Raw genomic sequence first — 14,891 nt, 5'->3', positions numbered from 1 at the left:
AACTGGATAGGGTATAAAGGGGGGTCCACTTCCTCCTCTTGGGTGGAGCCAGCAAGCCTGAGGGGCTCCCAGGGGTCCCAGACAGAATGCTGCTGATACTGGGACTCAGGGCCAAAGTATTTTATTATCAAGGCAATTTCATACCCAAAAATCATAATATATTCTTCAAAACAAACGGTACAGCCCTCTTAATATAGTCTTCAAAAGAGAAAGGTACAGTCCTCATAAGATAATCTTCAAAAGGAAAGAAGGTACAGTCCAGGTCCTAAAATCCCTCAGCAAAATGCTCAGCTCCTCAAGACCACAGGTCTTCTATTAGGGCATTAGCTTTCCCTTCCCCCTCCTTTAGAAGGGTTTAGTAAGAGTTCAGCACACTTCCAATATAGCACAACAATTCAGAACAAATCTTCATGGACAGTCTTTGCACATCAAACCAATACCACAAATCACCTGTCTTTTCACAGCACAGAGGAAACCCTGTAAGGAGCAGGGTTGGCAGTTTCTCCCACCTCTCAGCACCACGCCCGCCCGGTGTGGCTTCCTCCACTGCCTTCAAGTGCTGGGCAGGGCAACCTTTGAATTCTCCCACTCCATGTTAGCTGGCTCCTCTCCCTTAGGCAGCTCTAGTGGCAGGCTATTTCCTTCCTCCACATACTCCATGGAATCTCTCTCTCCATTCATCTCCCCTCTCTCCTGGTAACTGAGAGCCTCCAGAAAATCTGCTCTGCCCTTTCCACAGCTGGGGGGAATTATATATTGATGGCGAAGCCAGGGAAACTGAGCCTCATCCTCCCCTATAGTGGGGGACTAACAGGCTCACCCTGCCTTGAGCCATTGCTCCCCCTACTGGGGCTGGGAATCCATCCCATCTTTTTAGAACTACTCTCGTCTCTCATTCTTGCAAGGATTTCTGGGACCCGTAGATGTGAAGCGTCTGTTCACGCTTTCCAAAAATACTAGGACTAGGGGGCATGCGATAAAACTACAGTGTAGTAAATTTAAAACAAATCGGAGAAAATTTTTCTTCACCCAACGCGTAAACTCTGGAATTTGTTGCCGGAGAACGTGGTGAAGGCGGTTAGCTTGGCAGAGTTTAAAAAGGGGTTAGACGGTTTCCTAAAGGACAAGTCCATAAACCACTACTAAATGGACTTGGGAAAAATCCACAATTCCAGGAATAACATGTATAGAATGTTTGTACGTTTGGGAAGCTTGTCAGGTGCCCTTGGCCTGGATTGGCCGCTGTCGTGGACAGGATGCTGGGCTCGATGGACCCTTGGTCTTTTCCCAGTGTGGCATTACTTGTATACTTATGTACTTAGACAAAGAGGTGGAAACAAAAGGATCAAAGTGAGAAAAAGATATAGGGAAGGAAGGAAAGAAGATGAGTGAGACACACAGTTGGCTTACTCTGTTTTTCCAATATGTGGTGCATTGATTTCTCTTTTTCTGATAGAAGTGACAGCAATTCTTGGGTACTCTTTCTTCGATGAGGAGTTATGGGTTGTTCTTCTGTCCTTTTGCAATTGTTCAATCAACAGTAAGTTTCAAAACTCCTTGATGGCAACTGTCAGATGTGCATGAATTTGACTACTGTTGAACTCAGACAGGCAAAGTTGCTTACCTTTAACAGGGATTCTCCATAAAGAGCAGGAGAACGCAGCCATGCTCCATGGCGATGACATCCAACGGAGCCTGTGTACTGGAACTCTGTAGCTCAGAGAACGCTGTTAGACCTCTCAGAGCATGAACAGGGGGATACCTGCCCTGCCTCAGGCACTCCTCCCCCTTCATATCCAAGCTAAGATGTGAATAAAAGTTCAATTTCTTCGTTTTCTGGTTTTTTTGTTTGTTTTTTTAAGGATGGGGGGATTTCTCTGCAGACAATGCAAGCACAATCTAAGCAGAGGGCCACATGATTTTGGTTACTGCAGTGGTCTGTGAATATTGCATTGGTTGGAAGAATGCAGACAGTATAATGTTTAAGTGGTCAGCTGGCATAGGGGTTACAGAGCATTAATTGGCCAAACAGTGAATCCTGGATCAAAGAATCGTCCAGGCAGTCACGACTAATGGGAATGTGCTCTGAAAATCACATAGCTGGTTTGCAAGTGCCCACAGTGAAAACGGATTTGTGGTGTGCAACTGAGGCCACTGTAGCTCGAAGCTGTAACTTCAGCCATTTCACATAACTATTCCAGATAACTCATACATGTATCAACATAAGCTGATTGGTGGCCATCCTGAGTCCTTGCCTTTTTGACATGTCCCCTTTAAGACTCTTTTACTTATCAGAAACTGCAATTGTATTATGAAAGGCCATGTGGAGGGGCATTTTCAACATAACATCTAAATCCAATTTTGGATGTTTTGCTAAAAACGTACAAACGTCAAGTAGTGAAAATGACCATTTTCAAACCAGAAAAACGTCTTTATCATTTTTCTTTGAAAATGATCATTTCCTAGATGTTGTGCTTAGTGCATCTATCTTTTTGGACCATCTTCCAAAAAAAAAAAAAGTCCAAGTGAAAAACACATAAAAACTGGCCACACAGGCATCCCAGCAGAGCAGTGGGGCACCCTAGGGGGCACTGCAGTGGACTTCACATAAAAGCTCCCCGGTACACATCTCACTGCTACCTGCTTATATGTTGAGCCCTTCAAAACCCATGAAAAAAATACTGTACCCACCTATACACCACTACAGTAGCCCTTATGGCTGCAGGTGCCACCTATATATATATATATCAGTAGGTTTAGGGGGGTTGGGGGACTGACACCACAAGTGTAATAGTTAGAGTGGATTATGGGCCTGGGTCACCCTCTCTACAGTACACTGCACTGACCACTAGGCTATTCCAGGAACCTGCTTGCTGCTCTAATAGGACTGGCCATGACATCTGAAGCTGTCTAAAAATTGGTTTTGAAAATGCCACTTTTTGCACGTTTTTCTCTTTTCAAAATAAGCCCCATAGTCTGATATCCCATTAGACAGTGTCAGTTTAGAAGCAGGTCTTCAGGTCTTAGACCTCTGTCCCGAGACAGGAAGTATCAGCAGCGGAAAAGGGTTTCAACAATGAGTCGACAACCAGGGCCACCGAGAGGGGGGCAGGGGGGGCAAAATTCCCTGAGCCTCCAAGGGGGGCCCGGCGCCGGGGTCAGGCCGCCGGCGCTGCAGTCTCCGGTCTTACCTGTCTGGCTCCTCGACTCCGGGCCCCCTGCATTCAAAGCGGCAGTCGCAGATCGCCTCTCTTCTGGCCTTTCCTCCCTGTGTCCCGCCCTCGCGGAAACCGGAAGTTACATCAGACGAGGGCGGGACACAGGGAGGGAAGGTCAGAAGAGACGCGATCTGCGACTGCCACTTTGAATGAAGGGGGCCCAGAGCCGTGGAGGCAAGCAGGTGAGACCGCGGACTGCAGCGGCGGGGGCGGGCGGAGGCGGGACCGCCTTGCTCTGGGCCCGGCCTAGTCTCTCGGCGGCCCTGTCAACAATGCAGGTCAGCATAGGATATTTATGCCGCACTATATAGAAAAATGTTTAAATGTTATTCCTGCGTGTACAAATTGTACATCTGAGAATATACTGTTAAGATTATTCCTGCAAATCAGGGCGTGAGTTTGATCAGGTGAGAACTGTGAAGTAGAATGCAAAAGTTGTACAGCGAAAGAGTTCTCGACTAGAGTGCAAAACCTTTATACCATTAATCTAGCTAACGGTGTCCAGTAATCCTTTTCCATGTGCTCATCAGTAGGAACGTGCTGATGAAATAATATTCTTCACCGTCTTGTGAGGATTAGAAAATCGAGGTGGTTGTGAAGAAAGGAAAAAGCAAGATCCTGTTTGAACAGGAAGTGACAAACTGTACTTACTGTAAATGCTCCACCTGCCTAATGGAGGAATGAATAAGCCAGAGGTGAGATTATCACAACTGGGTCATAAACTCCAGGCTCCAGGGGAGACTAAGGGTGGAGTTGTCTGCAGATAGCAGGGAGTGCAGGGAGGCATAACTAATAGGTCCCTTTTCAAAGTGAATACCAGGTTCAAGACAGTGAGTCACGGAAAGGTAGTCTTACCTGTTGTGGAAGAAAGAATAGAACTCATTTTGTCTGGGGGGGGGGGGGAAATTGGGGTGGGGGGGGGGAGATCAAGTAGTTCACAAGAGAAAACCTTGGCTGGCAATGAATTAAAAAAAAGTAGTGGTGAGCCTGTTTCCCAGGTCCTGACTAACCCAATAGCAGCTCTATACAGATGAAATGCTGCTTGTGATGATTAGAATGTAGCTGCTTAAAAACACACAAAAGAATCCGTGACACTACGTGCAGATAGCTGGAAGCACTTGAGTGTGAGGAAAAGCAACCACATAGGCACCAATTTGCTCACAAAGCAGCAATCATTTTTTAAAAAGCCTGTGAAAGAAATGTGAGAGGATTTATGTCCCATTGGTACCAAAGGAGGAGGATGATGAGGAGAAGAGGTGGAAGTGATGGTCCCAATTCTGCAGGCCTTGCGCTCAAGCCCCCGGCCACTGTTTGAAAGATAGTAGCTCAAGGTGAGTTACATTCAGGTACACTGGGTATTTCTATGTTCCAGGAGGGCTCACAATCTAAGTTTGTACCTGAGGCAATGGAGGGTTAAGTGACTTCCCAAGATCACAAGGAGCAGCAGTGGGATTTGAACCGGCCACCTCTGGATTGCAAAACTGGTGCTCTAACCACTAGGCCACTCTTCCACTATAGCAACATTCCATGTAGAATCTCAGATAATATCAACATTCCATATAGAACCTCAAATAGTAGCAACATTCCATGTAAAATCTCAGATAGTAGCAACAGAATCTCAAATAATTTATTTGGATTTTGCTCTCACCTTTTTCAGTAGTAGCTCAAGGTGAGTTACATTCAGGTACACTGGCTATTTCTCTGTCCCAGGAGGGCTCAATCTAAGTTTGTACCTGAGGCAATGGAGGGTTAAGTGACTTTGCCCAAGATCACAAGGAGCAGCAGTGGGATTTGAACTGGCCACCTCTGGATTGCAAGACCGGTGCTCTAACCACTAGGCCATTCCTCCACTATAGCAACATTCCATGTAGGATCTCAAATAGTAGCAACAGAATTTCAAATAATATCAACATTCCATATAGAATCTCAGATAGTAGCTCAAGGTGAGTTACATTCAGGTACACTGGGTATTTCTATGTTCCAGGAGGGCTCACAATCTAAGTTTGTACCTGAGGCAATGGAGGGTTAAGTGACTTCCCAAGATCACAAGGAGCAGCAGTGGGATTTGAACCGGCCACCTCTGGATTGCAAAACTGGTGCTCTAACCACTAGGCCACTCCTCCACTCTTCACATGTAAATAACCCCCTTTCTAAGATGTCATTTACACATATGTATGCTACTCTACACATGTAATTACTGCTATATATGTGTGTGGACGCTTTTGAAATAAGGGTTTAGCTTGGCGTAAAGCTGTTTACGTCTAGATCAGTTTTCCGGAATTTGGTTCAATCACTAGTACTCAGTCACCTAGACTACTGTAACTCACTCTACGCTGGCTGCAAACAGCAAATACTCAAAAAACTCGAGACAGCCCAGAACACAGCAGCCAGACTCTTATTTGGAAAACCAAAATACGAAAGTGCTAAGCCCCTACGAGAGAAACTACACTGGATACCACTCAAAGAACGCATCACGTTCAAAGTATGTACCCTAGTACATAAAATCATCCACGGCGAGGCCCCAGCCTACATGTCGGACCTGATAGACCTACCACCCAGGAATGCTAAAAGATCATCTCGCACATTCCTTAATCTTCATTTCCCCAATTGCAAAGGCCTAAAATATAAACTAATGCACGCATCAACCCTTTCCTATATGAGCACGCAATTCTGGAACGCTCTGCCACGTAACCTAAAAGCGACCTATGAACTGACCAACTTCCGCAAACTGCTGAAGATCCATCTCTTCGACAAAATATACCACAAAGACCAATACATGTGAAACCCCCACACATATCTAGCTACGTTAAGAACGTCTATATCATGTTACTATCATGATTTCCATTACCACACAACTCAAAACACTTCTGTAACACTAAATATCAATTCTCCTATCATTTCCACTACCCATTATATATTGTAAGCCACATTGAGCCTGCAAAGAGGTGGGATAATGTGGGATGCAAATGCAATAAATAATAATAATAATGACACAGGGAAAAAATTTGTCTCCATCCCTGCAGGCCCTGTCTCCGTCCCCGCAGGTTCTGTCCCCATCCCTGCCCCGTGGGCTCTGTTCTCATCTGCAGAAGACTTGAACACTTATGATTTTATATTTAAATCTTTTTATTAAAATACAAAAAGGAACAATATGCTATGCAACTGTTGTGTATACATTACAAATAGAAAACAATAATAACTAGCAGCTATAATAACCCTCCTAACCACCACCCTCTACTCTTCCAACCCCAACAATAGCTGACTTCTTCTACCCCAATAAATCCTAATCCACCCTGTTAAAATGTCTAGGGGTAGAAAACACAACCCGTTCTGTATGCCCTAGAGGGGAGAAATAAGCCATATGGAGCACTGTTATGATTTTTTTCAAATCTGTGCATGAATAAGAAGTCATCAACAATCTCAGGATTCAGTCTAGCTCTCCTCTCTTCCATAGTCCCTCTGCAATAGATGTCTTCTTAGATAATGCTAGGCAGATTTATACGGTCTGTGCCAGAGCTGGTGGTGGGAGGCGGGACTGGTGGTTGGGAGGCGGGGATAGTGCTGGGCAGACTTATACGGTCTGTGCCAGAGCTAGTGGTTGGGAGGCGGGGCTGGTGGTTGGGAGGCGGGGCTAGTGCTGGGCAGACTTATACGGTCTGTGCCCTGAAGAGCACAGGTACAAATCAAAGTAGGGTATACACAAAAAGTAGCACATATGAGTTATCTTGTTGGGCAGACTGGATGGACCGTGCAGGTCTTTTTCTGCCGTCATCTACTATGTTACTATGTAAGATGTGTTGGTATCAGTAACAGCAGAGAGAGCAGGGAACCAGCAGAGCAAACAGCCACGTGGCTGCTCCCTGCACCCTTCCTGGAGAGTGCACCTGGGGCGGACTGCCCCGCCCTCGGTACGCCAGTGTGTCAGCTAATAGTGAACTTGCAGCCGAGAATGAGCTTCTTGTTGTCATTCTCTCACTTTCTTGAGGTGATGCTCAAGAGGATCATAGCAACTTAACAACTACAGAATGCCAAGAAAATTTCCATTATTTGGATCTCCAATTACATTACTGTCTCCTCTAAATGCTAGATCTCTCTCTGCTAAGAAAAATGTAACACCAAGAAGTCTCCGGAGTATCTGTTTCCACAAACACACTTTAATCTCTATACCTTTCTGCAAATGATGCTCGATGTTTCAACCAGTTTTCAGACCAGATTCAAGTGTGCACCACATGACATTAGCATTATTTTGTGTTCTGAACTTTCCTGATGTTCTGGAAGTTTCTCATATTGTTTTTTTTGGTAGACAGAAATTGATGACAATGTGGGATGAACATTTTGACTGAGAGTTGAGAAAAGGAGACAAGGAAAACAGTACAATGCCTTTTTTGCTGAACTCCACACTAAGCAGTCCCTTGGAACAATTTCCCCATTTTATAGCTTGATTTTCAGGATTGATGTTGGGAATTGCCGATTTTTCCGAATCTCTAGGGGATTGAAAAATATGGAGCTGAGGCTGAGGACCTCTCTCTACTGCTTCTTCTATTTCCTGGTTGTGAGAATTTCTTTTGTAAGAGTTCCTACATCAAACATATTAGTATCAATGCTTATATTCAGCGAAGTAGCAGAGTGAGCTTGTCCTTCATCAGCCAGACTTTGTAACTCACTTTCAAATGCCACTTGAGTCTCTGTTTCTTCTCTTACCGGTGCTGTTGATGTACTTGGCATGCGAGTGTCGTCTTGAACCTTCTTTATTGCAAATGAAAATCCTAAGCTCTGAAGAGACTGCTGGCCCTTTTTAGCTTCTTCATCACATTTTTTCTTCTCTCAACATTTTTCAGATACTGATTTATGATAGCTCATGTTGATATTGACAGGACCACCTTTTTGGCAAAACTGGGAGAGAAATAGAAAGTGGTAGAATGAAAGCTGTGCACAGTTTTACTTTATTTTTTTTCTTCCATTGGGTATGCCTTACATTTTGCAGTGATTGATAAATTGTTTACTGTCCAATATTTTTATTTATTAGAATTATTTACCGCCATTTTGAAGGCATTCACTCATGGTAGTGTACAGTAAGAATAAACCAAACATGAGTAATAGAAAATTACAGCAGTTAAAATATGCTATACTTTGTATTGCTATTTGAATAATATATTACACTACACTGGCTCTGTGATTACTGAGGGGCCCTTTTATAGACCGGCGGTATTACCACTCTCTCTTCCGGGACTACTGCCATTCCAATGGGGCCGCCGGCAGTAGTCCTGCCCTGAGCGCACACCATTTCCGGGGCAAAAAGAACACCCCTGGAAATGGCTTGTGTGGCCGTAACTTGGTGGTAATCGGGCATCACCACGTGTTGCCTGGTTACCACCAGGTTAGCGTGGGAACCCTTAATGCCACCTCAGTGGGTGGCGGTAATGGTTCCCCGCCATATGTCCATGCGGTAAGAGTTCGCGAACTGCATGGCCACGTGTGTCTGGGGGCTTTTTAACCCGCTGCGGTAAAAAGGGCCCTGGTGCATGGAAAAAACGGCTTCCATCACTAGCCCTTTTATTAAGCTGTGCTAGCAACTGGGCTAAATGCATCTTAATGCGGGGTTTTCCCACACGATAAGCCCATTTCTAGCGTGGACATTATTAGCTGAATTTCTAGCTGCACTACTGACATTAGCATTAGCACATGGCCATTTAAAAACAAAACACTGGAACACTTACCACCTTCAATCCAGGGGGCACTAAGGCCTCCCAAGTTACGGACAAGCTAACCAGTTAGCGCGGTGGTAATGTCCACACATTATGCCCTCTCTCAAAATAGCATATCTTAACGCAGAATACTTTAGCACATCCTGCATTAGGCCATTTTTCCTACGTTTAAAGAAACAACCAAAATGATGAAAGGGATATGATATACTGCCTTTCTGAGATTTTTGCATTCAATGCGGTTTACATATATTCAGATACTTATTTTGCAATGGAGGGTTAAGTGACTTGCCCAGAGTCACAAGGAGCTGCACATAAGCACCGCCACACTGGGAAAAGACCAAGGGTCCATCAAGCCCAGCATCCTGTCTCCGACAGCAGCCAATCCAGGCTTCAAGAACCCGACACCCCCCCCCCCCCCAAAAAAAAAAAATAATTTTATAATAATGTTCAATGGACTTTTCCTTCAGGAATCTGTCCAAACCCCCCTTAAACTCCATATACTGCTAGAAGGGACCTCATTGTAAATATTTTGAAAATGCACTTAGTTCCCCAGGATCAAAGTCCACTGCACTAACCATTAGGCTACTCCTGGGCTCTTCGGCTTGGAAAAGAGACGCCTGCCAGCCAGAGAGGGGCTATTGAGAGGTCTACAACAGAAGTGACTTTAGAATGATGCTGGCGGCCGCTGCGCACGCGCGGAGTTTGCTTCCCGACACGCTGTGCGGCGTGCGCGCAGTCGCAGTGGCGCACGCACGCTTTCTCTCCCTCCTTGATTGTGGCCGAGGAAGAATTCCGGCAGGTTAAGTGTGGTGTGGGGTAGGTTCCTCTTTGAAAGTGACAGTGAAGTTAAAAGCGTAGCGGCGGGGTGTAGGTATCCGTGCGGTGCTTCATTGGCTTAACGTTTGGCTGAGAGCGGTTGAAAAGTTAGTCGGGCCTTGTTTGGCGACTTTTTTTTTCTCTCAAGGAGGTTTTTTTTCCTAGGCGACGCGCGGGGAGGAGGCGGGGCCAAAGCCGGCGAGTGGCTTCTTTTCCTTGCGCGTCATGGCGGGTTTTTATGTTTTGTGCTACAGGTCTGGCGGTGCCTGGCAGCGCAGCTGGTGAAGCTCGCGGCGTTCGTGCGGGGAGGAGGCGGGGCCAAAGCCGGTGAGTGAGGCGCGTGGCTTCTTTTTCTTGCGCGTCATCAGGGCGGGTTTTTATGTTTTGCAACAGGTCTGGCGATGGCAGCGCAGCTGGTGCTGAAGCTCGCGGCGTTCGTGCGGGGAGGAGGCGGGGCCAAAGCCGGTGAGTGAGGCGCGTGGCTTCTTTTTCTTGCGCGTCATCAGGGCGGGTTTTTATGTTTTGCAACAGGTCTGGCGATGGCAGCGCAGCTGGTGCTGAAGCTCGCGGGGAGGAGGCGGGGCCAAAGCCGGTGAGTGAGGCGCGTGGCTTCTTTTTCTTGCGCGTCATCAGGGCGGGTTTTTACGTTTTGCAACAGGTCTGGCGATGGCAGCGCAGCTGGTGCTGAAGCTCGCGGCGTTCGTGCGGGGAGGAGGCGGGGCCAAAGCTGGCGAGTGAGGCGCGTGGCTTCTTTTTCTTGCGCGTCAAATGGCGGGTTTTTACGTTTTGCAGCGCAGTTGGTGCTGAAGCTCGCGGCGTTCGCGCGGGGAGGAGGCGGGGCCAAAGCCGGCGAGTGAGGCGCGTGGCTTCTTTTTCTTGCGCGTCATTTTGGCGGGTTTTTATGTTTTGTGCTGCAGGTCTGGCGGTGCCTGGCAGCGCAGCTGGTGAAGCTCGCGGCGTTCGTGCGGGGAGGAGGCGGGGCCAAAGCCGGTGAGTGAGGCGCGTCATGGCGGGTTTTTACGTTTTGCAACAGGTCTGGCGATGGCAGCGCAGTTGGTGCTGAAGCTCGCGGGGAGGAGGCGGGGCCAAAGCCGGTGAGTGAGGCGCGTGGCTTCTTTTTCTTGCGCGTCATCAGGGCGGGTTTTTACGTTTTGCAACAGGTCTGGCGATGGCAGCGCAGCTGGTGCTGAAGCTCGCGGCGTTCGTGCGGGGAGGAGGCGGGGCCAAAGCTGGCGAGTGAGGCGCGTGGCTTCTTTTTCTTGCGCGTCAAATGGCGGGTTTTTACGTTTTGCAGCGCAGTTGGTGCTGAAGCTCGCGGCGTTCGCACGGGGAGGAGGCGGGGCCAAAGCCGGCGAGTGAGGCGCGTGGCTTCTTTTTCTTGCGCGTCATTTTGGCGGGTTTTTCTGTTTTTGTGCAACAGGGTCTGGCGATGGCAGCGCAGTTGGTGCTGAAGCTCGCGGGGAGGAGGCGGGGCCAAAGCCGGTGAGTGAGGCGCGTGGCTTCTTTTTCTTGCGCGTCATTTTGGCAGGTTTTTACGTTTTGCAACAGGTCTGGCGATGGCAGCGCAGTTGGTGCTGAAGCTCGCGGGGAGGAGGCGGGGCCAAAGCCGGCGAGTGAGGCGCGTGGCTTCTTTTTCTTGCGCGTCATTTTGGCGGGTTTTTACGTTTTGCAGCGCAGTTGGCGCTGAAGCTCGCGGCGTTCGTGCGGGGAGGAGGCGGGCCAAAGCCGGCGAGTGAGGCGCGTGCCTTCTTTTTCTTGCGCGTCATTTTGGCGGGTTTTTCTGTTTTTGTGCAACAGGGTCTGGCGATGGCAGCGCAGTTGGTGCTGAAGCTCGCGGGGAGGAGGCGGGGCCAAAGCCGGTGAGTGAGGCGCGTGGCTTCTTTTTCTTGCGCGTCATTTTGGCAGGTTTTTACGTTTTGCAACAGGTCTGGCGATGGCAGCGCAGTTGGTGCTGAAGCTCGCGGGGAGGAGGCGGGGCCAAAGCTGGCGAGTGAGGCGCGTGGCTTCTTTTTCTTGCGCGTCATTTTGGCGGGTTTTTACGTTTTGCAGCGCAGTTGGCGCTGAAGCTCGCGGCGTTCGTGCGGGGAGGAGGCGGGCCAAAGCCGGCGAGTGAGGCGCGTGCCTTCTTTTTCTTGCGCGTCATTTTGGCGGGTTTTTCTGTTTTTGTGCAACAGGGTCTGGCGATGGCAGCGCATTTGCTGCTGAAGCTCGCGGCGTTCGTGCAGAGGAATCGGAGCGGGCTGCTCGCAGTGTCCTGCGCCGGACTCTTCGGTGCAAACGTTTTGTATCACGTCTTCCCCGAGCAGACGTTCCGGACGGTGTATCAGTGCTGGGCCAAGGGACAGCCGGCTGAGCTCTCGGGGCAGCTGCAGAGCCTCTTCCGGGAGGTGCTTCAGGACACTGGCGTGAGATCTGCCGAAAAAAACTTCAAGGCGTTTGCAGCCTTTGGGTTCCAACCTGTCGGCGCTGGGATTCCCTGGCTGCCCGGGGGCGCTTTAGTTGGCATCCCTGCCACCTTCAATAATGCGGATGACGGGCAAGGCATATTTGTGATCAATGGCAAAGAGGTGGACTGGCACAGTCAGGATGGCATCTTTCTAAAGGAAGCCCTTACATTGTCAGCAGAGGCCCAGATGTTTTCCCTGGCAAGAGAAGTCCTTTATTTCCAAGGCAACAGCCCCATCATAAAGGCTGCAGTGGCTCCTGCTTGCTTGTTTGGTGTAACTCTGTCTGGGGTGGCAGTTAAGCAGCTCTTGGGTTTGTATTCTGGCCCTGTGGTATTACGAGGACTTTACAATTTAGCAGTGCTAGTAGCTGGACTGGTAGGATATTTTTTAGCTTATGATGCAGTGAACCAGTGGCTAGACTACAGGTCTGACAGGCGCACGGCCACGCTTTCTAAGGACTATGCCAGAGGAGGAGTAGAATACTATGAGAAACTTTTGGCCCGTAACAGGACTTTACGTAGACTTATGGGTAAACAAGGAGAAAAGCTATATGCTCCTACTGGTAACCTTTTCCCAAGATACTGGTTCAGATTAAAACATGCGCCATATACTGCTAGAAGAGACCTCATTGTAAATATTTTGAAAATGCACCAGGTCTAAGATGTGAATAAGTAGAAAATCATGCGTGGTGTGACACGGTTTAATCTTAGGTTTGCAATGCATACACGTTTTCTCTCAGAGAATCAGGCAGATATACACATGTATAGACAGATTACATCAGCTCTTCCTGGTCCATGCTTTTTATACCCCATCAGTTTTTTCTTTTGTTTAAGAACCTGTTCACTGAGGGGACCCTATCCAGATTACAGTTTTGGAACACAGATGTATGAATTTATAAAGTCACAGATGAAACGCGGTAATTTGGATACTGAATACCTATCAAATTTTTTACACCACCCTGTTCTGTATACAGGTTATACAGATTTTACTCGGCATTGCCTGAGACCCAACTCTTTTTGAATGAGTTCCTATATGATCAGATTTGCAGGCCTTAGAGTAGGGGTGTGCAATCTGCCCGCCATTGAATTTTATACAGCCTGTGATATGGGAAGTGTACACAGAAAACAGCCCACACAAATGTCATTAACCAGAGTTTTATTGTTAATAGTTGAAGAATACAGCAAGAGGGACAAGACTTATTTGACAATGTTTACTTGGAAAGACAAGTATACGATAACACACCATTCTGGTTTTTTTTTTTTTTTTTTTTTTTGTTACATTTGTACCCTGCGCTTTCCCACTCATGGCAGGCTCAATGCAGCTTACATGGGGCAATGGAGGGTTAAGTGACTTGCCCAGAGTCACAAGGAGCTGCCTGTGCCTGAAGGGGGAATCAAACTCAGTTCCTCAGTTCCCCAGGACCAAACTCTACCACTCTAACCACTAGGCCACTCCTCCACACACATTGAGTTTTGTTGGCAGTGAATTATGACTATAAGTCAAGAAATTTGTGCTGCAAAAATCATCTGAAAAACTAGGGTCATTTTATCTACAGGTCTGTAGCGGTAAGAAATGTAATCCTTCCGCATCCATGTCAGCAACATGAGAATCTGCAGTTCAGCATACCAGATTCCCCACCGCCACCATCACTGTATACATTCAAATCACTCTTATACATCGCCGACACTGCTGCAGTACACCTAGGCTGCCTGAAATCTGCTCAGGAGCGCTCCCTCTGACCTGTCCCCCCTGTGTGGAAACAGGAAGTTGAATTGGAGGGAGCACTGTGAAGCCAGACCTCAGGCGGCCTAATGTACCGGTGCTGTACGGAAGGGAAGGGGGAACCAACAAAAAAAAAACATTCAAGGGAGTATGGGAGGGGTTATTGTAAAACAAACAAAATGTGTATTTGCTCTTTATTGTGTTAACGTTTAAGTATTTTTTCTGAATAAAATCTATTGCAGCACCAAAAACAACATGCTTGGGAGACCCCCGAAACAGAGACATAAGAACATAATCGTTGCCATACTGGGATAGACCAAAGGTCCATCAAGCCCAGTATCCTCTTTCCAACAGTGGCCAAATCTGGGATCTGCCAGGTACTGGTGACCTAGATTTTATGCTGCTTATCCTAGAAATAAGCAGTGGATTTTCCCAAGTCTATTTTTTTTTTTATTTGGGAAATTATCCAAACCTTTTTTAAACCCTGCTAAGCTAACTGCTTTTCTGGCAACTAATTCCAGAGTTTAATTACAGATTGAGTGAAGAAATATTTTTCCACGGTTTGTTTTAAATGTACTACATAATAGCTTCATTACATACCCAGTAGTAGCCTTAGAGTTTTTGGAAAGAGTAAACCACTGATTCATGTCTACCCTAGTGTTGAGTACTTCTGATAGAATTTCCCTTCCACCGTCTCTTTTCCAAGCTGAAGAGCTCTAGCCATTTTAGCGTTTCCTTATAGGGAAGTTGTCTCATCCCCTTTATTCAGTAGAGAAGACATACTAGATCTATGGAGGGGAGGGGGGTCGGGCAGCAGCAAGGGCATGCTGGATCTGTGTGCTGGGGTTTGAGTGAGGCAAGGAGAAGGACATGCTGACTGGGGAGGGGGGTGTGGCCTCAACTTATAGATGGGTTTTGCTAATTTTGGCCATTTTTAATCCCAAAACTGCTCTCAACTTCTACATGAGATTGATTCATAGTTG

At 47.3% G+C, this 14,891-nt stretch overlaps 1 protein-coding gene across 3 annotated transcripts; it reads left to right on the top strand.

Annotated features, from left to right (window-relative positions):
• Positions 1-9,668: 9,668 nt before the first annotated feature.
• LOC115474932 (transmembrane protein 177-like) lies at positions 9,669-13,433 on the top strand. 3 transcript variants are annotated; one of them, XM_030210640.1, is made up of 2 exons: positions 9,669-9,739; positions 9,994-13,433. In XM_030210640.1, the coding sequence occupies exon 2, from the start codon at positions 11,923-11,925 to the stop codon at positions 12,844-12,846; it is 924 nt and encodes a 307-aa protein (XP_030066500.1). In that variant the 5' UTR covers positions 9,669-9,739; positions 9,994-11,922; the 3' UTR covers positions 12,847-13,433. The 3 variants fall into 3 exon arrangements, with proteins under 3 accessions (XP_030066500.1, XP_030066501.1, XP_030066502.1); XM_030210641.1 differs by having other exon boundaries at positions 9,691-10,270; positions 10,398-13,433; XM_030210642.1 differs by having other exon boundaries at positions 9,702-9,739; positions 11,914-13,433.
• Positions 13,434-14,891: the final 1,458 nt, after the last annotated feature.

Source organism: Microcaecilia unicolor, chromosome 7 (assembly GCF_901765095.1).
Source record: "Microcaecilia unicolor chromosome 7, aMicUni1.1, whole genome shotgun sequence".
Classification (NCBI taxonomy): domain Eukaryota; kingdom Metazoa; phylum Chordata; class Amphibia; order Gymnophiona; family Siphonopidae; genus Microcaecilia; species Microcaecilia unicolor.
Note: the sequence above shows the minus strand (reverse complement) of the source record. Positions and strands in the feature narration are given on the sequence as shown.

Bases quoted from the DNA above. Each gene is read 5' to 3' on its own strand.
- LOC115474932 (XM_030210640.1), top strand. From the start codon at position 11,923: ATGGCAGCGCATTTGCTGCTGAAGCTCGCGGCGTTCGTGCAGAGGAAT.